At 38.7% G+C, this 27,108-nt stretch overlaps 1 protein-coding gene across 1 annotated transcript; it reads left to right on the top strand.

Annotated features, from left to right (window-relative positions):
* The first annotated feature begins 1,719 nt into the window (after positions 1 to 1,719).
* Positions 1,720 to 25,480, top strand: LOC140341207 (uncharacterized). Its single transcript, XM_072426770.1, has 12 exons — positions 1,720 to 1,840; positions 1,931 to 2,074; positions 14,393 to 14,539; positions 14,830 to 14,943; positions 19,823 to 19,939; positions 20,454 to 20,594; positions 21,171 to 21,311; positions 22,041 to 22,148; positions 22,718 to 22,807; positions 22,892 to 23,032; positions 24,157 to 24,294; positions 24,526 to 25,480. The coding sequence occupies exons 1-12, from the start codon at positions 1,720 to 1,722 to the stop codon at positions 24,720 to 24,722; spliced, it is 1,599 nt and encodes a 532-aa protein (XP_072282871.1). The 3' UTR covers positions 24,723 to 25,480.
* The last annotated feature ends 1,628 nt before the right edge of the window (positions 25,481 to 27,108 follow it).

The raw sequence follows: 27,108 nt of genomic DNA, 5'->3' as shown, positions 1-27,108 counted from the left end.
TTTGACAACTGTTCTTCATCCATCCTGCCAGGTGAGCACGCGTGTAGTCAATTTTCGACAGATTTGAGCATCACTATTGAGTCTGACCATCCATGAGCGCCAAAGTTCCTTTCACCTGCTATGTCTTGTATTTTCTATTGAGATTATTCTAATGTGATAGCACAAAGCTGTACCGGGGCAGATTGCCCGCTGTATTCAACTTTGTAAAGAGTAATTGTATGTTCTTTTCTAAGTGCCATCTGGCAGCCCTCAACCCAATGGAGTGACCTGTCCAACCTGCCAATCAAACTCCTCCAGCTGGTGTTACAACGAGCAAACGGTGGATTGTACTGGAGAAGAGACTGTGTGTGGTCTCTATTTTACAAACATAGGGGGTAAGCATGCACAATAATGGGAAATTATGAAAAACTGGTGACTAGTTGCCTCTAAGATCATCATTTAATGGAACATCAAATTTAATTTCAGTATGTTCCTTCCAGGAAGAATTCATTATAAAATACTTATTCTGATATATTTGAATTATTACATTCAAACTTTTGCAACTTGTGTTGGGATTGTCTTAAAAAATACAACTAATTGAAATTGTATCTCAAAGGTCATAGTTTAGGCACCTTCTTTTCAGAGATGACAATGGTTTTCCAAAGCTTTAGAACTTTGGTCCCATTGTGCCCATACAAATACACACTTCAAGTTTTTTCTGCTTGCCAATGGTTTTATTTTTTTTACAGGTAACTTGACGTCCATTCGTGGTTGTACCCGTCAAGGTACCTGTGGAAGTCAGAAATACAATGTCAATGGAACTGCTATTACGTACCAGGCGACCTGCTATTGTGGAGGTATCACAAATTAGGCACACGTGCAGTTATCTAATAAATTATTTAGGATTTCTTATATAATGGAAAAAGCTAATTTTGGGCTCATATTTTCTCCTGCACAAATAAAAACGTCTACTGCTGAGAAAATAGTAAAGACTCTCTATTTTAGGCACTTTTGCTACCAGTGTTAATTGCCTGAAGAATCTTCACAATATGGCACAATAGTGTCAGAGTTTTGGCCCTCTTCTGCACTGTATGTTCCCTCCTGCTGGCTCCTGCATCACTACAAGACATAGGGGCAACAAGCCGTACCAATATACACAGCGAGGACCATATATGTAACATTTCCATAAGACTCCACAAGCAGCATGGTGGCTTAGAGGTTAGCATTTTGGCCTTTTCAGAATTAAGTCCCAGGTTCGAATCTTGACCAGGATGCTATCTGCATGGAGTTTGGAGGGGTTTTCCTCCAACATTCCAAAACCAGTTAGGGTATTGAGCTTCAACCCAAAAAACAGACCTTAAACTATAAATTCGGAGACATATGATTATAGTAGGAACATTAGATTCTGAGCCCTTTTAGGGACAGCTAGTGACAAAAATATGAACTTTGTAAAGTGCTGTGTAATATGTTGGTGCTATATAAATACTGTATAAAATGTAAGATTCTTATTATTCTCTTGAACACAGCAGAGAACAGTTGCTCGGGCACCAAGAATATGTTCAGTTGACAGCCCAGTGAACTGATATAAGGGTGCATAGATGAACTTTGGCAAATGTCCTAAATGTAAAGGTTGCTCTCTATCCATTTCTAATTTTCATAATTATGCCTACAATTTGAAATGGACAATTTGGCTTTGTTTCAAAATCCTTTATTTCTAAAAATATATTTTTACCTGGAAAAATGAAGAAAATAACGTGTTTGTGTGTTTCAGGCAACTCCAGCAATACCTATTGCCCCGACACCAAAGTGACCTGTCCTAAAGGCACCATCTGTGCAAGAGTCCATGCTTTATCTACTGCGGGTAAGTGATGCAAATACCAAAACTATACTTTGTGTGCAGTTGCTCCTCTTTATTAAACAATGATGATGATGATTTATTTTTATTGCATAGGTAATACAAGTGTTGAAATAAATAAGAGTGCATGTCTACCAGTATACCAGTGTGGAATCTCTGGAAGTGCCAGCTCACTCAATGGAACATTGAGACTGGTGACCATCTGTTCAACTAACAACTGTAATCTACCAGAGCCTGAATGTAAGTGACTGCTCAAGAATCATACTGTACATTGGACTCTTTACCATTCATCAAAGGGAAGAAGGGAAAATGGCAGTATAAGCATCATTACTTATATAGGTTAAACTGGGAATACCAAAAAAAATCTCAATTGGCCTAATTAGGAAAGCAAGGGGAAAAATAAATGTGGGCAGGCCGTGGACTTTTGAAAGTGCTGTAGCTTTGCCTGCAAAACAGGGCAGGGTTTCTGAAAAAAACTACCTAGGCCATGGCCTTAGGCGACATGGCCACTGGGGTATGCCCTCCCTTCTCCATTTATTCCCTATGGGGAAGCTGCCAAAGGAAGCTACATGTAGCGTCCCCTCAAGGCAGGGGTTCCTTGGCATGAGAAAGTGGTAACTCCACCATAAACTTACCATCAGTCTGAGCATACAATAGCTTTAGGAACCTTTTTTCAAGGCATTTTGGAGGGAGGGGGCTGCACAAGCTAGCTGGCCTAGGGGAGAAAAAAGTACAAATCCCGTCCTGTTGATCAAACAGCTTGCAGTTATCTAGTCAGAGAAGGTTTTGAAGGCTGCACATATTACCTGTAGCAGTTTCTCGCCTGACAAGTTTTATTTAAAGTGACACATTTAAAAGAATTATGACATAATTATTATTGTTTAAAAAGTGACAGGATCAAGTTCCAGTTCGACAAACAATGGGGTAACATGTCCAGCCTGTATGTCTCAAAATTCTAAATGGTGTACAGCAAAGAATACCATGCAATGTACCGGCAGTGAGAACGAATGTTTAATTTACAGCTCAAAGCTATCAGGTAAGTGTATATAACTAAGTAAGTTATAACTAAGCTTCATCATCATCATACTTAATGTCATGGAAAAAACATTGGGGCTAACTCATTAACGTTCCACAAAGACTGGAAAAAGTAGCATCATAGGATAGGAACTTGATTTGATAAACTTTTTTCTTAAAATATTCACTATATTTTGCCAAAGTTTTCAATCTTGGACCTGACCCATTCCAGGCTTGCTACATCACCCAGGTTCTCCAATGATATTCTATTTTCTTAACTCTCAGAGAGCTTTATTAAATAAACCATTGCATGTCCTTAATATTACTTTCAGGAATGTGAGTAGGTTCATTTGTAATTCCCATCTGGTTAGCTTCTGAATCTATCCCATCGACCCCTTCTGCAGTTGGCACACCTTAATAGTCCCTAACTATCTAGATTGTGGCTGTCCACTCAGATAAATGACCCGTTGGTTGGTATGCAGGGAAGTAAAGCCACACGGAACTAAATATTTCATAGAAATGTGTAATTCATTTTATTGATCTTAGAAATTGAAGGACCCAGATTGTCGTGGATATTGTTGAATGCAAAGACAATCAACATTAAGGGGGCTTTTCAACCCCTCAGAGCAAGATAATAAATACATTCATGAACAGCAGATTGATGTGATCCATTCTATTGCATGCAATTAATGTCAAGGGCATTGCCAAGAATGAAACTGTGTATGTTGTTACCTGCTCCATGATCTATGCATATATTTTATTAAACACAAAACATTTTCTTCCATCTCACCAGTGAAGAGACATGAGTTTACAAATAACCATGAAATTGAAAACCATTAACATATCCTGCAGGGAAAACATATATGTACATATATACAAAAATGATCTATTCATCGTTAGTCTACAAGTATAATAATAATCCTATAGAAAATAAAACTGAAGTCTGATTATTGAAATGCAGAATTCTACTTCCAAATTGGAAAAGATAAATGGCAAGATAATCCTAATGCATAATTTTCTTTCATCCGCAGGAACGCCATCTGTTTCCCAAGGATGTGCTACTAGAAGTAACTGTTACCTTAGTCACCTGTCACACAGCCTGAATGGATCGGGATCAGAATTCGATTTTAAGTTTATTTGTTCCACTAGAGGTAATTCATGAATTTGATTGGAGTGTTGGGTAATATAAGGTTTTAAATCCGATTTCATCATCAGAACAGCAATAATGAGCCCAGATTAGTCCAAAAATGTTCTCCAATGTTGGTGAACTTAAATTAGTTTGTTGCAGAACTAAATCAGTTTTGTTTCAAAATGATCAGATGGTGTAGCTTTTAAATGTTTACTTAACAATAAATCCCTACAAAGCATGTATTTTTCCAGGGAGTGCTAGCAGGGAATGGAATGGCTGTCATCTTAAAAAATTGAACCTATTTCACTTATTAGCACAAACCCCCAAAATGCTTAAAGCAGATCTTTCACCAACATTTTTACATTATATAAAGTATTTCTTTTACTTAAATAGTATTTAAAAAAATAAAATAAAATAAAAGGGGAGCCCCTCCCCTTCTCTTTTTATTCCTATGGCGAACTGAATGGGAGTGCAAAGTCTCCTGGGATTTATACATCAAGAATCCTAGGAGGCTTGAGGCTGTCCTCCTGCGCATGTTGGATCTCGTTTTCCATCTCCCAATTGCTTTCCATCTGCTAGATATAGCTCCATACTGGTTCGATTTTTACTAGATGGGTGTTATAAAGGGCAGAGAAGACCCTAATTCTACTGCAAGAAACATTAACAATATAACATTTTCAGAATTTCTGTTTGGATTTGAGACAATCTGAAAAAATCTGCCCAAACATCCTCCATTCATTTTGAATCTCATAGAATCAAACAAACCTGTTTAAATTTGGTTAGTTGCCCATTGTGTACATTGCCAACAGGTTTACAAGCTTGTAATTCATGTAAGCATCAGGGTTATAAACCTATTACCAAAGAAAACAATGGGCAGCGTTCAAAAGCTTTTTCTACATGTTTGACAATCACAGATTTACTGTAATGGCTATATAAATCTTTCCTTTAACTGATCCTGTAAGCCAGAGGTAGGCAAACTACGGCTTTTAGGCCGAATACGGCCTAGCCTGCATTCCGGTCCGGCCTAACTCCCCACTAGTTATTTATTGTTGGTTCTGGCCTAATTGAATTGTTGTGTTATCGCGAGTTCCCGCGATATCATGCAGTTCCCGCACAGTAACCCCAATTACTATGCCTAAAGAGCAGAAGCAACGCGCAGCTAGCAGTCTCCAGAAGGTTGACCTTTAAACATTGTGTCTTCAACCCCGAATGGACTGACAAAATATTCTTCGTCCAGTGCAGCAACAAAGCCCTGTTTTTAGTGTGTTTTAGTGTGCAATGACACCAAGTGGTCAAATCTCAAAGGGCATTACAATGCCAAGCACGCGCACACGTACAGAGACTACACCGCGGAAGACTGAGGCTGCTCGCTTGCAGTCACGGTTGGAAAAAAACATTCCTTGGACACCTTGTTTCTTCTAGCCTAGTGCCTTCTTCACCTCCTGAAATGGCCTAGTAATCCAAAAAGTTTGCCGAACCTTGCTGTAAGCATTCCAGTTTACAAATAATTCAAAAAATGTCTCTATCACACACAAAACCAGTGTGGTGACATTAGAATCTAAAAATTCATATATTCATCCTTAAGGTATTTCTTAACTTGTTTCTAAGTGCTTCCTATTGCATATCTAGCATATGTTCTTCCTCTTTGGTGCTGGTTATCTACACAAAGTCATTTGAGTACAGGAAATTATTCTCAATATATGTTTTCATTACTCCTACCCTTATTTTTATTTATTGTGTAGGCTATTCTTTATCATGCATGGAATGTATGGATTCAACCAACTGCACGGGAAAGAGTGTCACCTGCAGTTCTGGAAATGTGTGTGCAACCACTTATACAGAATCCACTGTGGGTGAGTTATATTTAAAAAAGTTTTCCACTTTGAAATAAAAGTGGGCCCTTGTTGTATATAACAAATAAAAAGTCATTATACATTATACATTATATTTTCTTTTGGAAAATTGGTTTCCTTGTTATATATTTCTCTTGAAAAACAGCATATAAGAATTTTGGATTTTTTCCTTTTAACTATAGTGATATCATCATAGGGCAGCACCATATGTAATGGTGAGACCAAATAATTACATTTTATAATATTTGGAAAAGGCCAGCATAATTTAGGTTTTTAGATTGCCCAATTCCTTATATATTCTGAATTCATTAAAGCAGAACTTTTATTAAAAAACAAAAAAAAAATCACATGTACCTGTAGTTCTGCAGAGCCCATGATCATTGCACACCGGGCCACGATTTCCCTGGGAAAGTTTGCCTAGGAAAAGCTTGATGAGGGGCATGAGCAGAAGGAGCAGTCCAAAGCCTCTTGAGAGACTTAAGTATCCCAGGAGGCTCTACCCTCCCAATTTATCTTTACTGCCACGGCAGCAAAGACAGAAGTTCTTAGGGAAAATAACAAGCTAATTTTTGTGTTATCTAAATGGGTTATCTACCCTTTTATATAAAGTAAACATTTTTGTTGATAGGTCTACTTTAAGTGGTTCCCTTAAGAACAATTTGTAAAGCATTACAAGGTATGGATTCTCATTCATTATTTGGATCTCTTTCTCATCCAAATCTCTTGGATTTCGTCTCTTTCACTCCCAGCGGCCTCCACATACATGAGCGAAGCCTTACTCGAGTCACTGTTTTATTCATCACATCTTCCACTCCTCCTGTACATCTATTTTGAATCCAGCAAACTTAACCAATTCTAGATCTTGTGACAATAGGATAACGTTAAAGGGTGTCAAACTCTATCCAGAGGGCCAAATCTGGCCCCCAAAAGGAGTTTTTTGACCCCCCAAAGTAATTCTCAATATGATTTGCAGCTTGCCCGCCGCTGCATTGAAATAGGGCCGCTACTACAATTATTAGTATCACTCGCGTCTATAGACCAGCAGCCTCTCTGCCTATGCGTGGCCCTGCATTGGACTGTTTTATTGATGTAGGAAATCATAGTAGCGGTGCTATTTCTCTATTATAGGCTTATTCCAGATTGAATGTTAAGCAAAACCTCTTTGTTTCCATATGAAAAGGTTTTTTATCTAATGACTTCCTCAATTTTTTCAATAAACTTCAAGTTTGGCCCACGACTTTGTCTAAGCTTTTAATTTTGGCTCACTGTGTATTTTATTTCGACACCCCTGGCAAGGATCCAGATGTTGCTTATTCACGGTGTTCAAGAGATGGAACTCCTCTAGAGAGGCCTAAGTGAATCCTAAAGAGATTTTGTTTCACTGTACTGTAAAATGTAACTTGGCATGCTATATACATGAATATGTGCAGCAATTAGTTTATTAACTGTAAATATAATTGATGTAAATTATTACCAGGTGGATCAAAATCAACAAGATACATCCACTCGTGTACGCTCCCAAGCCAGTGTGACAAAACTGGAAGCATTAGGGCCCTTGATGGTACAACCACGATGTCCACTTCATGTTGTGCTTTTGATAACTGTTCTTCATCCATTTTATCAGGTAAGAGTTTGCCAACTAAGGTGCAACCCCATGCCCTATTGGTAAAAGTAACCCTTCCTGGAGAAAAGCATGTACTGTTATCTTCCATGACTGAGCTCTTCATATTATTGTGATAGTTGTATGGATGTCATGCTGTGTTTCTTGTTTAACAGCTTTGATTTTCTGGCCACTCTAGACCATCACATGGGTTCACCTCTCCTCCAAGGTCTCACCCTCTCCTCCTTCTACTAGAAGGCCGCTGTCCAGTTAGCAGATCTGGTTCCCTAAAGGAAACTTCTTGAACTATTCTTACTATTTGCTATTTAGATCTCTATCTCTTTTCTTGGTCCTAATAACAACTTCATCTGATTGTATACTATTAATTTCTCTTTGCTCTTCTCTATTAGTATTATCCTTTACATTGGGGATGAGTTTATCAAAAGATAACCTTGTTTTGTATCAAAAGTGGGGCCCTGTAAACCTATGGTAGTCAGCTTGTTAAAATTAGAGGACCCGGATCATGGCCTATGACATCACCAAGGGGTTGTATGTAAAGTGTACATAATCATGACTACAATGCCACAATTGATGATCAGAGACTGCAAACATGGTACAAGAGATTGTCAAACACTGTGGACATGCAATGGAAGTGTTTGGAGACAATGATAGTCTCCTATTGTCCTCAGTAGAGTGTGGACATGCTTCATGGGATATCTACAGATTACAGTCATTACAATCCTTATGCAAATCAATCGTTCTACTACTATGTCCTAAAGAGACACACAGTAAATACCAAGGAGCCATATGTGGCTTGCATTGTTTAGACCAGTGGTCGTCCGCAGGAAAATTTCGGTGATTTGTGGTTCTGGCTGGTGTAACCCCCGCAGGATCCCTCTGTATGGACACAACCCGACTTTTGTTGTCTCCATAGATCTACGCTACTGTCCCGCCGGGATGTTCAGAAAGCAGGTCTGAGCCTGAGATGAGAGAGTGGGTGGGTTCTGGCATCATGACATAACTCTGGGGAAGTTTCTTCATCTTTGAGAGCACACGGCTCCCCGCACATGCACGGTCCGGATTCTGTGGATTTAGTGGGCCATGAGGTCGGAAAGGTTGGTGACCACTGGGTTAAACAACAGGACTTCTAAACTCTAGCAAGACAAGTTCACAGCAGAACTTGCATTGGGACCTAGATCCCAACAGTACCACTTTAGCAATGGCAAAAGCTAAGCTGTGACTGATACTTTTTGGAAGCAGGTAATGATAAAAAACTTGTAAAATGGCCTCCATGCACAGATTAAGCAAATCATAAAATCAGATCAAGCAAATAAAACTAAGTAAGTGAAACAGAATATAATTACAATAATATAACATATGTAACAATGCAGGCATATTCTGAATTGGGTAATAAAAATTATCCATTGAAATGGCAAAGAGCCAGGACAATCAAGAAGTGGCATGTACACATTAATAAGAGCCCCTATAAATGGACCTAAAGAAGAGGGGTTAGTCTAGGGGATCAGTTGTCAATGTTAAATTGCTAAAATGCCAATGAAATAGTTTATTTACAGTTTAAGCATGTATGCATTTATTTAAATCTAATATTTTATTTTTAAGTACCACCTGCCAGCCCTCAGCCCAATGGTGTAACCTGTTCATCCTGCCAATCATCTTCCTCCAATTGGTGTTACAATGATCAAACTCTGCAGTGCACAGGAGATGAGAATGTGTGTACCCTCTATACTACAAATATAACAGGTAAGATATTCTTTACAAGTAAACCAGACAAAAAAGTTTTTCCAACTGTATTGTACATTAGGGATGAGTGAGCGAGAAAGTTCGGTCTTGCGGCGAATCGGGCCTTTCTCGCTTACCAAAAATGTAAGCAAGAACAGCCCTCTGATTCACTGAGAGGTCACGCTCTCGCCGAACAAGAGGATTTCCAAGCTGCATCATGAGCCCCAGGAAATCCTCTGTGATCCCCAGGCACTAGAAGTAAATAAACTCTATCGCACCCGGGATCACACACTCTTCTCAATGAATGCAGCCACAGCTGCAACCATTGAAAATAGGCCCAGCCCAGGAGAATCTCCTGACATTGTAATATAAGTATCTTTTACAAATGATACATCTGCGTCTGTAACAAATGTATCATTTGTAAGAGATACTTTTATTACAATGTCAGGAGGTTCTCCTTTCCCAGGCACATTCTCAATGATTGCAGCTCTGGCTGCATTCATTGAGAAGAGTGTGCAGCTGTGGCTGCATTCATTGAGAAGAGATGATCCCCGGGGCAATAGGTGTTATTTAACCTCTAGTGCCCGGGGATCACAGAGGATTTCAAGGGCTGCATGATGCAGCTTGGAAATCCTCCTGTTCGGTGAGGTTAATTAACCTCTAGTGCTCCAGGGATTGCGAACCGGAGGATTCCCAGGGCTGAATGCAGCTATGGGAATCCTCCTGTTAATTTCCTCTTCTGATGGTTTCCCAAAATCGGTTCACCGAAATTTCGCGAAACCATTGGAAGTTCGAGAAAATTTTCGCAAGAATGCGAGGCATTCTCATTCATCCCTATTGTACATAGTATTGGCTCAGCAAACTTGGCTTGTGGTTGCGGTTTTATACTTTTTGCTCCCCTATGCAAGCTAACTTGTGCTGCCCCCCCCCCCCCCCCATCTAATATCAGCCTTTGATGCTCACACAAACAAAAACACTCCATAAAAGCATTTCCACAAAAGAAAGTGAAATTAGAAAGTGGAATGGGGGGGGGGGGAGGAAGGGGAATGTCAGGAGAGAGAAAAAAGAGAGAGAAACAAGAGGGGAAGAGAGGGAGAAGTGTAAAAGAGACAAGGTTAGGGAAAGATGGAAAGGGGAGATAGAAAAGTATGAAGGGTGAGGGAAAAGAGAGGGAGAGAGCGAGGAAATAAAAGAAAGAGAAAGGGAGTGGAGACAAAGAGACATACAAGGGGAGAGATATAAATTGGTAAAGTAATTGGGAATAAAGGGGAAAGAGAGGGAGGGAAAGGAGAGACAGAGGAAGAGAGAGGTATGATGAGTGACATGGAGGAGAGGGCAGAGACAGAAAGAGAGGGGAGAGAGAGGAAAACAAGAGAGGATTGTGGGAGGGGAAAGGCAGAGAAGACAGAGTGAAATGAAGAGGAGAGAGAGGGAGAGTGGTGAAAGAACGGGGAAGGGGGTGAAAGGGGTGGTGAGGGAAAGAAAGAGAACGGAGAGGGAAGTAAGAGTGATACCTTCAAAACCGACGTCATCCTGCACAGATATCTGTCCTGGTATTGACCTGAGTACAATCACAGTATAATCCTGTTACTGTCAGCCACCACCAGCAGGTTCCTATTGGTTATGGCGCTCTAGGCCATGACCTAGGTGGCCTTGTGGGAAATTCCGCCCTGCGTATAGGACAGGTGTTCTGCAGTTCACAGATACATTTTAGTTGCACGTGTCAGCTCACTATATGAAAGCAGAACATGAACTCTTCCATACTGACCAATAACATCAGCCCCATGTGATCTACATTTGTATGGACTTAGGTATAAACGGTGGAATGTCTTAAATGTAAAACCTATGTAGCTGCAAGGCATATGGAGTAATTGATCCCTAAAATGTATGGCATATATGCTTTTTTGGAAGTTCTGCTCTTGCTTTTCTGGGCTTCCAGAAGCTTCTAATTTCTTGGATATTTGATTGACCGAAGGGAATGCAAATCTCCTGAAAATAGTTAATTATCATATGCCAACCATTAAAACAAGAAAAAACATTTGTATAACATGCAGTTGTTTTGTTTTTTTTTTTTTGTGCCAGGAACTGTGTCAACGATTCGAGGATGCACCCAGCAAAGTAGCTGCAGCAGTACAAAATACACTGTTGGTGGCACAAAGTTGACTTACCAGCCAAACTGCTATTGTGGAGGTATTTACATCACTTTATGAGTTAAAGCAGATAAGGTATCTTAAACTAGAAATTTTTGTTACTTTTGATTTTTTTTTTTTTTGGGTTTTGCAAAATCTTCAGCACTGTAAATGTAATACAACTTTTTAAAATGTATTCAGTACATGCCTTATATTCCTAAATATTCCTTTACACCTTAATATTCATTTATATATAATGATCCTAGTAGTTATATAACATAATTTATAAACAGTAGCAGTTGTTTTTAGATTAACGACACAATTTATAATTTACAAAGCCCATGCTGCATCTTTGGCTTATCACAGCACTCCGCGCTTCTAAAAACAAATCACAACAGGAAATGTATAGTTTCAAAAAGCTCCTGACTTCCTAATTGTAAATAACAAGTAGTAGGACATAACTGCTCTGGCTCAGTTAGCTGTGTGTGAATTTCTCCTTAAGCTATTTAGCTTGGTAAACAAAATGGACAAATACAGCTACAGCAAAATGTAAGAGAAACCAGTTTCTGACCAGGAATGTATATATAGGATTTCATATTTAACTGACAAAGAAGATAGAAAACAAATATTTAAGTTTTATTAGTCCCATTCATGATATAAAACATGTATAGAACTATTCTACAATCTCCTTAATCCCTAGTTTAAGTTTTGTGTCTTAGAATGAAGTATTAGAAGAGGGCTAGTCCCCGTTCAAGATATAGAAGCAAGGGTATATTAAGCGAAAAACAATTATAATATAATGATATTTTCACATGTATTTCATTTATTATAAGTTTTTCTATTTTGAAAGGTAATGCCAGTAACACTTATTGCCCTGACACTAATACAACTTGTCCCAGTGGTACTGTATGTGCACGGGTTTACTCTCTTACTACGCTGGGTGAGTTAATAAAACGTAAATAATACATGTCATTGAGTTTTATTGTATATAAAGCATAGCTGGTTAACTTTTACTATATTTCTTGGTTTTATCAAGGTAATACCAGCTTTAAATCCTATAACACTACATGTTTACCAGTTAGCCAGTGTGGAATTCCTGGCAGCATCAGCTTTCACAATGGCACAGTGAAGTTTGTTACGGTTTGTTCAACTAGTGATTGCAATCTACCTGAACCTTTGTGTAAGTAATCATCTAAGGTATGGGAATGCTGTGAAAGTATGTGGCCCTAAGTGCAATTGTGCACATATTTCATTTGTTTGCAGTTCTTTTGCATTTACTTAATCATTGTAGTTATTTAAGAGTGTTCATAGATATGTTCCTGTGTGTGCTTAAAAATGAACACAAAATCATTTTAATTTGACAAAACAAATATTAGCTTACCTATAGTTTTTGTTCCCCACATCCATGGCATTCCTCTTATGTGGCAGCAAAGAGAGTGATGGGGTTGAGTAAGCTAGAAAAAAAAGTAATGGTGCCTTTTAAATAATCACTTACCCTATGCAGCAAATAACAGAGACATTTTTAGTGACATCCCGGCCGAACCCCCAACACGTGTTTCATAAATTTGGGACAATATATTTTTAGGAAATTGCAGGTGTAACTAGTTAACTGTGGTTGTAGCAATCTGAAAAGTAATGACGTTTGTTAATCTTTGGGTATATATATATATCAAAATTTTATTTAAAAAAAACTTGTAACTAAACATAGGAACTTTATGGACCTTTACAAAGACACCAGTTTCCTGGAACCAAGATTCATGTTTTTAACTAGACAGTTTTATAATGAATGTATTTATCATAGCTAGTTAATGTGTCAAAAATGCAAGGATTGTGCCGTTTAAAGGAAATTAATTACTATAGTGAAGGAACTAAAAAAGAAGGGCACTTTTTGTTTAATTTGGAAAACTTTTTACACTGAAATTATGTAAAATTTCTGATTTTTTTCAATCATTTTTACTTGCTTTAAATATAAATCTATATTTTTTTTTCACATCACAAAATTTTAATATATATTCACCGGCAATGTTGTCATGCAATGAATGCCAGTACTTGTCACGCACGGAGAGACAGGACTACTAGGGGGCGTATGGAGGTGGTGCAAGCCCTGAGAAGGGGCAAGACTCAGAGTCTAAGCCATAACCAGATCTCTGATGGTGAGGATGTTGCGCTGCTGGTTACGGCCAGGTTTCGGTCCTTGGGCACACCAAGGTGGGCAAGCACGGTACCAAATCACCAGGCAGGAGGATAGCCAAGGAAAGCCAGGGTTGAGGCAGGCAGCAAGCAAGAGAGGTCAGGTCACACGCCAGGGGTCAATAGCCAGGGATCCAAGAGACATACAGCAATGACACAGGGGCCACTGCGGGCACAGGGAACACTGGAGACACTGGAACAGCAGGAGGCATAGGAGAAGCAGGGATAACCGCATGCAGACAGGAACACAGGAACAGCACAGGGAAGTTGGCTGGGAACCAACAGACTGGACCACGAGGGGTTAACACAGGAGCTGGACACAGGAAACACTGAATTAGGCAGCAGGTGTACAGGAGCTAGTTCACAGAACTAGGGAGCGTGGTAACGTGATGCATGAACACAGAATGCAGTCTGTGAGCAAGCTAAATAGCCAGGGCTAGTAAAGAGGCCATTTCCTGATTGTCCAACGGATCGGATGGAGTTGATAAAGCCCGGAAACAGAGGCACGCCCAGCAACATAACTGAAAGCATGCGCAGGAGAGAGATGCCTGTGCTTTAGTGAGAAACAGGTAAATGTGACAGTAATAATATAAATCAGCAGTGGGAATTAATGTAAAGAAACACTTTGGGAGATATTTGATTATTTTGTCACATAGAAAGGCAATGTTTAACAAAGCAACAAGATGGAGTTTGAGATTTACAGCAATGATACCGCTTGGATTAGGGATACCCTCCTCCCCAGCTATTGTAGGGATGTACTAAAACAGAATGAAACCTGAACATCATTAATTGTGCATCTGTTGACTTTTATAAATTGGAAGCAGCCTGGTTTGCATTTATTGGGTCTCTAATTTGCTTTATAAAATGATCACCACTTTTACTTTCTTTTATATTCCATTTTAGTGACAGGACCAGAGCCAGCTTCATCCATTAATGGATTGACATGTCCAACCTGCGTGTCAGAAAATGCAGAATGGTGCAATGCTAATGACTTCATGCAATGTGTTGGCAATGAAACAACTTGTTCGACTTATACTACAAAGGTTTTAGGTAATGAAACTCTGACTTCCTAAAACCTGCCCCTGCTCATATTACTCACAAACCACACCTACTTTGGTAAGCCTTGCCCCTGCGGAACCGGTCTGTTCTGTCACATACAAGACATTTGAATGCGTGTTGCCTTTAGTTGTACATCCAAGCCAGAGTTTCCTATTAGGATCATAAAATTGGATTTGCTTTTACAAAATAGCATGTCTAAATATGGACCTGCTTGTGAAGTTGAAATCTCTCTTTCACCCTTGTCTATTTGTTGTTAATGTAAAATTTGTATTTATACACAGGAACGCCAATGGTCTTTCGCGGCTGTGCCACCATGACTAACTGCATCCTTTCCAAACTCACTCACAGTACAAATGGATCAGATTTCGATTTCAAGTTTGACTGCATCAATAATGGTGAGGGTTTTGGTTATTTTGCTACTAAATATTTAATTGTGATCATTTTTATAGTTGATAACATGCTTCCAGCTGCTAAAGCAAATAGAGGCTATAGATAATTTGTCAAGGTAAGTAGTATCCTTTTTATGATCTGGTGGTCAACAGTGGAGGTTCTATCCCCTGAAACCACCAGCCAATGGTATTGCTGACTGCTAATTACCTTGGCATTGGGCAAGCTTCTGTTAGCCTGTAGTTTATGTACACAGCAGGCAGTGGCTACATTGGAACTTTCATAAAAGAAATTAGTGACAAAAATGCACAAATCAAAATACATGTATTGCTGTAAAAATTGCACCATCACTTTTTTTAACTACATATTCTAACGTGGTGTGTGTGTGGTGAATGACAATATATGTGATGATATATTTGTATGTAGTGTATACATTCCCTTATGTGAGTAGAAATCATGCTGCATTACTTTGAGCCTAAACAGGACAGGACTAAAATAATCATTATTCCCATAGCAAAATGGCAAAAGGATGAAACCCCTCTCTCTCTCTCTCTCTCTCGCTTTCTCTTATATTTGTTTGTATTTATATTGTATATTGGTGATCAATAAAATTGTTCCTCTAATTAATACCTCCTTTATTATTAATATTATTGGTATAAGTGAGTACTTATCCCTTAGGTAAAAGTTAGTGTGTAAAATTGCACCCCTTACTACACTAGTGGTTAGAAAAATTGCCCCCTTAGTATACTAGTGGTCAGTTGATGATACCTTCTTAGTAAATTGGCGGTCAGTGAAAAAGCCCCTTTATAATGTTGGTGGTCAGAATTAAACCTCCTGTGCCTTTAATGCCTTCTAAATCTGACCAAGAATAAGTATGTAGTAGAAGTAGCTCAAGTGACTAGATACCCTTTCACAAAAAGGACATTGTAGAATTGGGGAGAGTCCAGAGAAGGGCAACTAAACTAATAAAAGGAATGGAGGGGCTCAGCTATAAGGAGAGATTTGCTGAACTGAATATATTCTCCCTTGAGAAGAGACATATAAGGGAGATCACCCTATATAAATATATAAATGGTCTATATAAATAACTCTCTTCCCCATTATTCACTTTGAGATCATTACAAAGCACAAGGGGGCGCTCTTTGCGTCTGGAGGAAAAGAAGTTTAAGCTCTAGATAAGGAAGGGATTTTTCACTGTAAGGTCTGTGAAAATGTGGAATCGGCTCCCTCAGGAAATAGTTTCAGCAAGTTCTATAGATTGCTTTAAGAAAAAGCTGGATGATTTCTAGAAGCACAGAATATAACTGGGGATTAAGGATTTAAAGTAAAGATAACAGAGACTGCTGATCCAGGGAACATCCGATTGTCTCATGGAATCAGGAAGGAATTTTTTTCCACTGTTGGAGCAAATTGTACCCAGGTTTTTTTTTGCCTTCCTCTGGACCGACTATGTCCATAGGGTTTTTATATCTGGGATATGTTTATTTCCCTACTGGTTGAACATATTTTTTCAACCTAACCTACTATGTAACCATGTAACTAGGGGCCCCAGATAATAAAATAGATTCATGACAAGGGAAGCACCAAACCAATTCCTTTTGTGAATCCAAAGGTTTTGGTAACACAGAGTGTAACTCGGGGTAGAAAAAAGATGCTGCATGCGATAACCCTGAGACACCCTCGGGGTAGGTAAACCTATGGGAAAAGTTAGTAAATAAAGCACTTAAATGATCCACCGGCATCCTCCACTGTCCTTCCCTGAGATGCCCGTCTTCTTTCTTCTTTCGGCCGGCTTCTTCTGCACTCGATGAGTCACCAGGGTAGTTCCCGGTGATGTCGGTGCCTGCGGACGTTCTGTTCGAGGCGGGCAGGAACAGTTGTACTATTTTCTCCATTACTGTCATATGTGCTACTATGTTATGCATTGAAAAATACTTTTTGTATATTATTTTAATTATTGACTACAATAAAAGCTGATATCCGCCAAAGAAGCCGTAAACCTGCGAAACGTGTTGCAAGCTTATCAGAACAGCTATACTACTGTCTCTATTTTGAGAGCAATACTGTCATTTGTGCTACTATGTTATTTTATTTGAAGTGATGACTACAAGAAAAGCTAGTTTTTAGGAAAACTTACTGTATACCACAGTTTGCCCCCCCCCCCCTGTTATCCCTACTTTTGGGTAGGAGAATCATTTCCCCTGTTAATGGTTTTTGTTTGATTTAGGGATGTGGCAAACCTATACACCTATTCTATTCTGTAGGGCAACAGCAATCAGGGCTACAGAGGAAACAAGATACAAGTATGAATACATTTGTAGGTTCAGTCATAACAGACTACGTGTAAAAATAATCTAAAAACATTACAAAGCTAATTACGTTAAAAAAAAAACTAATGAGAAAAATGATAGTGAGAATAAATAAAAAAGAATTTGAATAATTGCCCATGAAAAAGGGAAATCACCTTATGTACAAAAACAAAAGCTTCCTGTTTTATTAATGCCTGCAGGGCGCATTGCTGCATGCCACAACACACAAGAAAGATAAGATATACAGGCTTTAGATATAATGATGACACATGTACTGCTATGTGCTAATATATACACAGACAGTGTGGGAGGTGGTGACACCTGATGACTCACCTGAGGCTGCCTCACCTGAATTTGTTCTAGCACAATGACTCTGTGTTCCTCTATTCCTCTTGATACTTCATGCTCAACCAGTATCAAATCAAGAAGCAATGCACTAAAATCATTCTTCACACTTGCACATGATTTCGACCATGGTGTTTATTCTTATGCAAACTGTCAATGCAGCACATTGTAAATACGATTTTACTTTTAACCACCTAGCCGGTATGCCCGACCTTCGTACGGGCAAAAAAAAATGGCTAGGATGGTTAACCCCGTAATTTTGTCACATCCTTACCTCCATGGTCCCGCTGTGCACATCCAGCGGGACCATGGAGGTAAGGATTCCAGCGTCGTTTTCCCATTCCAGCGTCGTCCTCCGTCCATCGTCGTCCGTCGATCTCCAGCGTCGGGTGCCAGCGGGACCGGTAAGATGCCAGCCGGTATCTTGTGTTCCGCTGCCCGGCATCTTGCGTTCCGCCGCACGGCCGGCCGAACACAAGATCCCGGCCTGGTCCCGCTGATGGTCCACGTCCGTGTTCGTCCAGCGCCGGATGATCTCTGCAGGGAGAAGCCGTCCGGCGGAGAAAAAAAAACGGACGGCTTCTCCCTGCGTGCGTGATGACGTCGGCGCGTGTGCGGGAAATTCAAATAGAAACTCATTCATTCATTTTGTATTGGATTCAATACAAACTCCTGTATTCAATCCAATACAAAATAATTCAAATAAATACAAAGTTTGTAATTGGTAAATTCAAACTGTCATTTTGTATTGGATTGAATACAAACTCCTGTATCCAATCCAATACAAAAAATAAAAAAAAATAAAATAAAAGTAAATAACTTGGAAATTCAAATTTATATTTTGTATTTGACTGGATACAAACTTGCGTATCCAATCCAATACAAAAAATAAAAAAAAAGTAAATAACTTGGAAATTCAAATTTTTATTTTGTATTTGATTGGATACAAACTTGCGTATCCAATCCAAAACAAAATAATATAAAATTAATACAAAGTACATAACTGGTAAATTAAAACGCTCATTTTGTATTGGATTGAATACAAACTCCGGTATCCAATCCAATACAAAAAAATAAAAAAAAATAAAAGTAAATACATTTTTTATATTCATAATATCTACTAGAACCCTTGTTCGGACATATTTCTGTAAGTTACAGGTCTACAATTTAAAAAAAAAATTTCATGAAAAACAGTGGATCACTTTTGGTACAGAAATCTAGACCTCAGTGTAACGCTCAGGTGGTTAAGTATACTTTTGCTATCAGATTTATTATTATTATTATTATTATTATTAAACAGGATTTATATAGCGCCAACATATTACACAGCACTGTACATTAAATAGGGATTGCAAATGACAGACTAATACAGACAGTGATACAGGAGGAGAGAACCCTGCCCCGAAGAGCTTACAATCTAGTAGATGTTTAATTTGTTTTTCCATTTGCACGAACCCCAAAAGGTTTGTAAACCCTAACAAGTTTTCTTATTTATTAGTATTAACTAAAATGTATATAGTGCCAACGTATATATATTATACGTCTATAATCAGATCACTAATTGTCTTTTCATTGGACCTCACACTCTAATGTCCCTACCATAGTCATATATTATTAATTAAGTCTAAATTTTGAGGGGAAGCCACTTAATCTGAGTGCCTGGAGGAATATTGTTGTGGTCTATTATTTCATAATTTTTATAATTATTATGTATAATTATTTATTATATTATAATTTATGATTATAATATAATAATTAAATATAATTACCCGGGAGGTTCTCCTAAGAATTACAGGCTCACAATATTAACAACAAATTTCTATGCAAAAAAAAATTGTATCACTTCTTGCATAAGAAAACTGACAGATAAAGAACGCTATGGGGGTTAAAACACATGGAGAACCTGCAAACTCCATGCAGGTGGTGCCATGTCACTTTATAAGGATTTCCTTACTTAGCCTAGTGAAACTGGTGAAAATTCACTATGCCAAAAATATGCAATATTTAAGGAAATGTAAAGTGAAAACCACATTTTTTGCTTGTGCATGATCCAAGAGCTGAACCAGAACTTTAATTCATTTACTAAGCTAAGTAAATTTTCCCTTGCAGGGGGACCATTTACTTTGGTATGTAAACAATTTAAACCCCATTTAGTAAAACAACCCCAATGTGTCCATGAATGCCTATGTGTTAGGTTCATTATCCTTATAAACCTTCTGTTTTCTTAATCCAGGTAATCCTCTCACCTGTATACAGTGCTTGTCTACAAACTCCACATCCTGCACAGGTAACGCTGTGACCTGCCCCAATGGCTACTTTTGCGGAACCTCATATACAGAATCCACTGTGGGTAAGTTGTATTTAAAGGCTGATTGTCATGATGTTCTAATTCTAAATAAAGACTAGTGCATTGAATCCAGGAGGAAAAAACAAATTGCCTTCTTCTGGTCCATTGAAATCCAATAAAAAGGATGCGGGATGTCAGGTGTAGAAAAAGGGGTTGGCTTATCTAAATGGGGCACAACTTATGATTTGTCCTTTTATTTTTATATATTTATTTTTGCAGTGACATGTTTGCTAGAATTAAAATTATCTAGCAATGCTACACAAGTTGTCTACATTACCTATTTCTAAATTGTCCAGTTCAAAACGCAATGGCTGAAAATCCAATGGGGCCATTTTGTAAAATCAGGCCTAGTTGGCCAGGACAAGAATTGGGGGAACCCTTTCAAATTTCTGCTAAATCAGACTTCTGGTCCTGTACCATTTTGATGGTCACGTTGGCATGGTGGCGGGCCGGAGATTTTACGGAAAATAGAATATGGAAAAACATAACAAAACTCTTTGCTGTCATTTGTATATAGCTGGAGTTACAAGATACATCCGGTCATGCACACCACAGACCCAATGTGACAAAATTATAAGTGTTACTACTCTTTATGGCACAACAAAGATGTCTACCTCCTGTTGCACTTCAGATAACTGCACTGCACCCATTCTGGCAGGTAAGTGTGAAAAAATGGTCATCCGTCAATGTTATGAGAGTACCCCACGGGTTTTTGTTTTGTGCCATTTCCTTATTATTATAGATTGTACCGATTTTAAAAGTAGTACTATCTACGTGAAGATTACATTTATACCATAAAGGAAAAGGCACTAGATGCAGTAAGATAATTTTGATGTGAGGAACTTCTTAATAATCTTTGATATTACTTACATATTTTGACATGCTGGCACTTACATTTTTGTTATTTTTATTAAAGCCCAACACCAGGCTAAATTCTATTTTTTCATGCATTTATCCAAGTCAGCCAAGGACAGCTGTCCCCAAGTGCCCTCATTCTGGATTGGCTGGATTTCATGTAAACAATGACAGTCATTCTGTCCACTAGGGGAGCTGCACTATAGAGAAATTAGTAGCCATCACATGATGCCCATTTTTACATTAGAGGGAATAAGCCCCATTTGGAACTACCGCTTAATTAATCTGGCTTAATTTTTTTTGGTAGTACTTACAAAATTGCATCATTGCTTCTGTAAAGCTGAAATATGTTTTAATGTCTTTCTTTTCCTTTTTCAAGTACAACCTCCCAGCTCCGAGCTCAATGGAGTTACCTGTCCTTCCTGCCAGTCGAGTCAATCCACTTGGTGTCACGATGCGCAAACTGTCCAGTGTAAAGGAGAGGAAACTGTGTGTGCTCTGCATTCTACCACAATAGATGGTTTGTCTTTTTGTAAATTCAATCTCAATTGGTTTATCCCAAAGCAGGGACCTGGATGTGGAATGAAGGATCATGTCCTTTGCAATGTGGATCCTGAATGGGATTGTTAGGTGTAATACAACCACCTGGTACATTTTCCATGCTCTAATGAAGTACGTTGCATTGTCTGCATTACTTTAGATATGGATATTCTCTAGGGAGTTCTCCACCAAAACCTAAATTCAAATTGAGGGGGTGGTGAACATTTGACTTGTATCATAGCATAGACTTGTATGAAAATCAGAGAGCCAATCACGCAAGCAAGAATTGACATGTCTAGGATTTTTCTGTCCATCAATGGTCTATAGGACTCCTATAGGTTAGCGGCCACCAACCGGTGGGTGGAGAAAATGTTGGTGGTCCGCAGCTCTGGCTGGTGCGCCCCCCAGTGGGGTTGGGGGAAGAACCCTCCTGGGGGGAGCACTGGCCAGAGCTGCAGACCAGTTCTTGCATATGGATCGCAGGCTAAAATGAAAATATTATTGTCGGATGAAACTGTGTACATGTCATAGGTGATTTCTGTGCAAAAATAAACAAGTATGCACTGCACAAATAAATTCCACATTTAATGATATCAATATATTATTCAGGTATAATGAACAGAAAGTACTAGAGGGACTTCACAGACTGAGTGCACTGTATATTGATGATCATCTGTGACCAATCACAACTATTGTCTCATTCTAATAGGCAAATCATCAGCAATTCGAGGCTGTGCCCGACCAAGTGCCTGCGACACTCAAACATACACCATCAATGGGAAAAGTATTATTTATCAGGGTATCTGTTCTTGTGGAGGTAATTACTACTGTCCTATAAACCCCTGTTTTAATAAAAAGATTAATAAAATGGGTGCATAAATAATTTCATTTTTTCTTATATTGTATTGTATCTGGCAATTACAGTATTAACACAAATGTACTGTAATTATCAGGTGGCATCTAAAGGTCCTTTTTTTGTTTCTTTTTGCAAATGCACATTTGTTATCGCTATGTTTTAACACACCAACCTTGATCGACACATGAAACTTTGCTGATCAAGGCCAGGTGTGCAACTGCAGGTACATGTCACAATGCTGAATATCTTCCAGCAGATGGCACTGTTTTACACAGCAAACACTGGCAAACACTTCTGGAGGAATACAAAAGGACCACAGTTGCAAGCTAATCATTAATATAATATTTTACAAACTATACATAGAAATACATTTTTAAAAAAATTACCATACATTTTAAAGACATATAATCATATTGCCATGTATCAAACTATTATAAAATATCATAATTACTTATAATACATAATTAATTACATAATTAATACATGGTACTGTTTTTTTCTAAAATAATACAATTTTCTATTAACCCTAGGTAATGTCAGCAACACCTATTGCCCAGACACCAATGTAACCTGCCCTACTGGTACTATATGTGCAACTGTTCATGCCCTAACAACGATGGGTAAGTTGGAGAACCTCCTAATACATTAACTGTATCAATGACAGGTCCACTTTACCAATTAATAACTGTCGGTATTCCACACAGGTGATGCCAGCTTTGAAAGATACACCAGCACATGCTTACCTATATACCAGTGCGGGATCGCTGGAAGCGCCACCTTTCTCAAAGGCACGATGAAACTGGTAACCCAGTGTTCCACCAACAACTGCAACCTACCTGCTAAATGTAAGTGATCACCTAGAGATAGGGTTGTATATGGTAAACCCTGTTTACAAAACTCTGCTGCCAGACTCTTCATTGAAATACAGGTGGTTCAAGTTGGTAGAAATGCAACCCCAGGGTCCCAGGTTCAAATTTTGGCCAGGACTCCATTTGCATGTTCTACTAGCATGGGTTTCCTCTGGTTGGTTTTCTCCTTCATCCCAAAAACATGCAGTTAGGTTAATTGGCTTGGACCCAAAAATGACCTTAGACTGTTTTAATGACAAATGACTATGGTAGGGACTTTAGATTGTGAGCTCCTTTGAAGGACAGCTACTGACACGAGTAGGGACTAAATTTTATCATAACATTCAGGTACTATATTACCAAAATATAATAATACCTTCCCATGAGATCATATGTGTATTTTATGTTATTCAGCAAAAGCCTCCCTTGTACATTCCTGAGACTTCCTCTGGGTGCTGCCATCTTGGAAGTGATGTCAACAGCCACCAATGACCCCCTATAGCAGTGTTTCTTACCCAGGGTTCTTCCAGAGAATGCTAGGAGTTCCTTGAGCAATTTGCAGTTTAACTGACACCAATGATCTTTTTGGGTATTTCTGGTGGTAAATTTCTTCCCAATGGTTAGCAATGTAAGAAACTTTCTTCCCATTGACCGCCATTCTAATCTAATGTAAGGTCTGGATATAATAATTATAGAAGGGGTTCCCTTAAGATCTGAAAGTTATTTCAAGGGTTCCCCATGTTAAAAAGGTCCAGATACAATGCTCTGTAGAATTCCCCTTAACTCCTCCTGCAAATAAGGAGGCAAGGGGATGAATGGAGTATCTGGAATAACACAGAAAAGAATTAGACATTCCCAGAAGAGTAGAGAGCCATGAAATGCATGAAGAAAGGAAGCTGTACAAGGAAATTTACTCTTCTAAGTCAAATTTGCTAACAAGTTTAGCAGCATATTGAAAGTGAATAAAAACTTATTATGGAAAAAGTAACACTGAAATAAGTAGCTAAAATATGTAAATGCACCTGAAATTTAGTAAATTGGAGACAGGGTCTCTTTAACTGACTTTCAATGCAGCAGTCTAATCAAAAATTTAGCAGTTTCATCTTTTTTTTCCCTTAAAGTTTCTGCAGAGAATCTGACTCCCAATGGAATGGTGTGCCAAAGTTGCATGGCAGCAGATGCGGACTGCTCCTCTTCCGAACGGATGCAATGTACAGGAGACGAGCAGTGGTGTTTCTTCCAGGCTGCAGATCTAACAGGTAAAATACAAACACTAAGGGGGCATGTTTACAAAAATGTAAATGTGACATTCACCAAACATTCGCCACCGTGCTACAATATAAAAGATATGTAGCTGGAAATTACACTTGCGGTAAATATTTGGTGAATGTCACATTCATTGTTTATAAATATACCCCATCTCTGCATTAAAAATTGCAATTCACAAATTATTTACTGATTTATTATACACCTTTATATTTTCCCAACAGAAATGACATCCGCTAAGAGCGCCATCCGAGGCTGCGTCACAAGAAACATCTGCGATCTCGGCACCCAGACTTACAACGCCCTTGGGATAAAATCCAATGTGAAGTACATTTGCTCTAGTGGGAGCAAACATTTTCTCACCAACCTCTTCACTCCACTCTTAGTTTTATGTACTTTAATAATGAGGAACTTCTTTTAAAGCCATATGAGATTGTGATGGACACAATTGTGTAAGGAACTCAAAGCATAGAACTTTTGTCACCATTATCTGGATAATAACTGGAAATATATCTTAGGGGACCCCCAAAATATGTGGTTCTCAACAAAACACGGTAGACAAAAGGCATATTATATCTCCTATTCTGAGGACCTTCTTTTGGATTTGGAATTTTGCACCTGGAATTTAACAAAAAAGGAATAAAAACTGATGGTTCAATTTGACTTGTAAAGAAATATTATGGTGGTTTCTGTTCCGGAAGCGCAGTACAGAGCCCCTGATTTTAAATCATAGAGAAAACCATTACAGAGGTTCTAGGCCACCCAACAAAGTGAAATTACTACCAATGGTTGAACCTTGTTGGAAAAGCCAGTCCAAATTTAAAAAGTATACCACTTTCTCAACTTTACTTCACCACCACAATCCTCTGTAGCATTAATTTAGCTTTTTTGGGTTTTGTTCCTTCATCTCCATGGGGGTCCTGCCAGTAACGCACTTGCTTTCTTAGGGTGATGTAAGAAAAGTTATTTGTTGGGGTGTTCATACCCTTTAATTATGGTTTTCTGTAGCATTGGTTTTAATTTTCCTGAATATGGAGTTACACTTGGCAACCCTATAAGAATATTGGTACTCATGCCAAGGAAAACCAATGTCCTCAAAAATGGACCACTACTTGAATAATAGCAATATGAAAGATGTCATATTTTGATAACTGTATGTTAAAAATGAATAATGATAGTTTTCAGTATATTCATTGTTTTTATTTAACATTTATTTACCTTCTATACTCACACCACTATCGGTATGGAATAATTGCCATTGCACCAGAGGAATGTGTCGGGGTTCTCCCTACCAAGCACATGATCTGCATAGAACTTGTTTGTTCTTCCAGCATCTATACAACTGTTCATATTATAAGTGGGAAAAAAATAGTCATAGCTATAAAAATGAGTAAAAAAAATAAAACTGTTCAGCTTAAAGTTGTCCTTCCACTGTCCCAGTACAATCAGTAAATCACCACAATAGAATTGATAAACTTATCTATTGTAGCTTGCTATTTATATTCTAGGTATAAAATAGAAAACTGTCACAGTGTAAAGTCTGTATTTCCTTTTCCATTGCAGTCATCATGAGTTAAGCTGATATGTGTAAAATAATTGTAAAATATGGTATATAAAAGGGACTCTGTGACCCCTCTGGGGAGATTTTCCATCCCTTGTAAAATGGTCTAACCCGGGCAAGGGCAAACTATGGCCCGAGGGCAATATACTGCCCCTCAAGATTGTTTCTCTGGCCCTTTGGGTGGTCTGCAGCTCTGGCAGGGTCAGGAGAACAACCCCGTTGGGAGGGAGCACCGGTCAGAGCCGCTGTTTGTATGCTGGTTCGTGGAGGTGGGCGGCCTGTGTCCCTGCACACAACCTGCCCACTCTCCCATCGTGGGCTCAGATCTGCGATGGGAGAGTGGGCAGGGTTATGCCATCATGACCTCATGTGCAGTGGCTGGCCCCTCTGTTTTATATCAGATTGTGGCCCCTGACTAAAAAAGTTAGCCCACCCCTGGTCAAATCTTTCATCATCCTACTAAAATGATGAGTTCCTTAAGTAATTTTAGTGTGTTCTATAAATTGTTGTAAGAAAAAGCTAGATGCTTTTCCAGAAACACAGAATATAACTGGATTATAAAGATTAAAAGGAATGACACCACAAACTGTTGATGCAAGGATCAACATTTATAAATATATATATATATATATATATATATATATATATTTTTTTTTTTTTTTTTTTTTATTAAAACATTATTATATACTTAATTATCAATAACAAAATAGTCAGAACTTTAAATTTGCACACAATAGTCATGAAATCCCATCAGATACTTTAAACAAGTGGTCGCCAACCTTTTTTGTCCCTCGGACCACTGAAATTACTGTCTTCTGACCACACATGCGTGGAGAGCCGGGTGTCACTCAAAGGGGGAGAAACCTCCCGCATAGTGACATTATGATGATATAACCCGCCCACTCTTCCATCGCAGATCTGAGCCTGTGATAGGAGAGTGGGTGGGTTCTGTCCCAGGAAACATCCCACTCCACTTCCCAGAGCCAAGGATTTGTATGGGGACGTGGTCTGCAGCTCTGGCCGGTACGCCCCCCCCACCGGGGTTCTTCTTCTGACCCCTCTCGGTGGTGCACTGGCCAGAGCTGCGGACCACCAAAACTTTCTAGTGGACCACCGGTGAGCGACCACTGCTTTAAACCCTTTCCAACTAATTTGGTTGACACGGATCTTTAAAGTGTGTAAACTCAACAATAGACCCTAACATATACTCTAGTAAAATAATGATAGGTCAATAGACATTTGGCCT

The sequence above is a fragment of the Pyxicephalus adspersus genome, chromosome 11 (genome assembly GCF_032062135.1).
Source record: "Pyxicephalus adspersus chromosome 11, UCB_Pads_2.0, whole genome shotgun sequence".
Lineage (NCBI taxonomy): Eukaryota > Metazoa > Chordata > Amphibia > Anura > Pyxicephalidae > Pyxicephalus > Pyxicephalus adspersus.
The sequence above is the reverse complement of the archived record's forward strand: the minus strand, read 5'-3'. Positions and strand labels throughout refer to the sequence as shown.

Bases quoted from the DNA above. Each gene is read 5' to 3' on its own strand.
- LOC140341207 (XM_072426770.1), top strand. From the start codon at position 1,720: ATGAAGAAAATAACGTGTTTGTGTGTTTCAGGCAACTCCAGCAATACC. The intron at 22,808-22,891 runs GTAAGTTGGAGA...TATTCCACACAG, and splicing joins TCATGCCCTAACAACGATGG to GTGATGCCAGCTTTGAAAGA. The intron at 23,033-24,156 runs GTAAGTGATCAC...TTTCCCTTAAAG, and splicing joins CTGCAACCTACCTGCTAAAT to TTTCTGCAGAGAATCTGACT.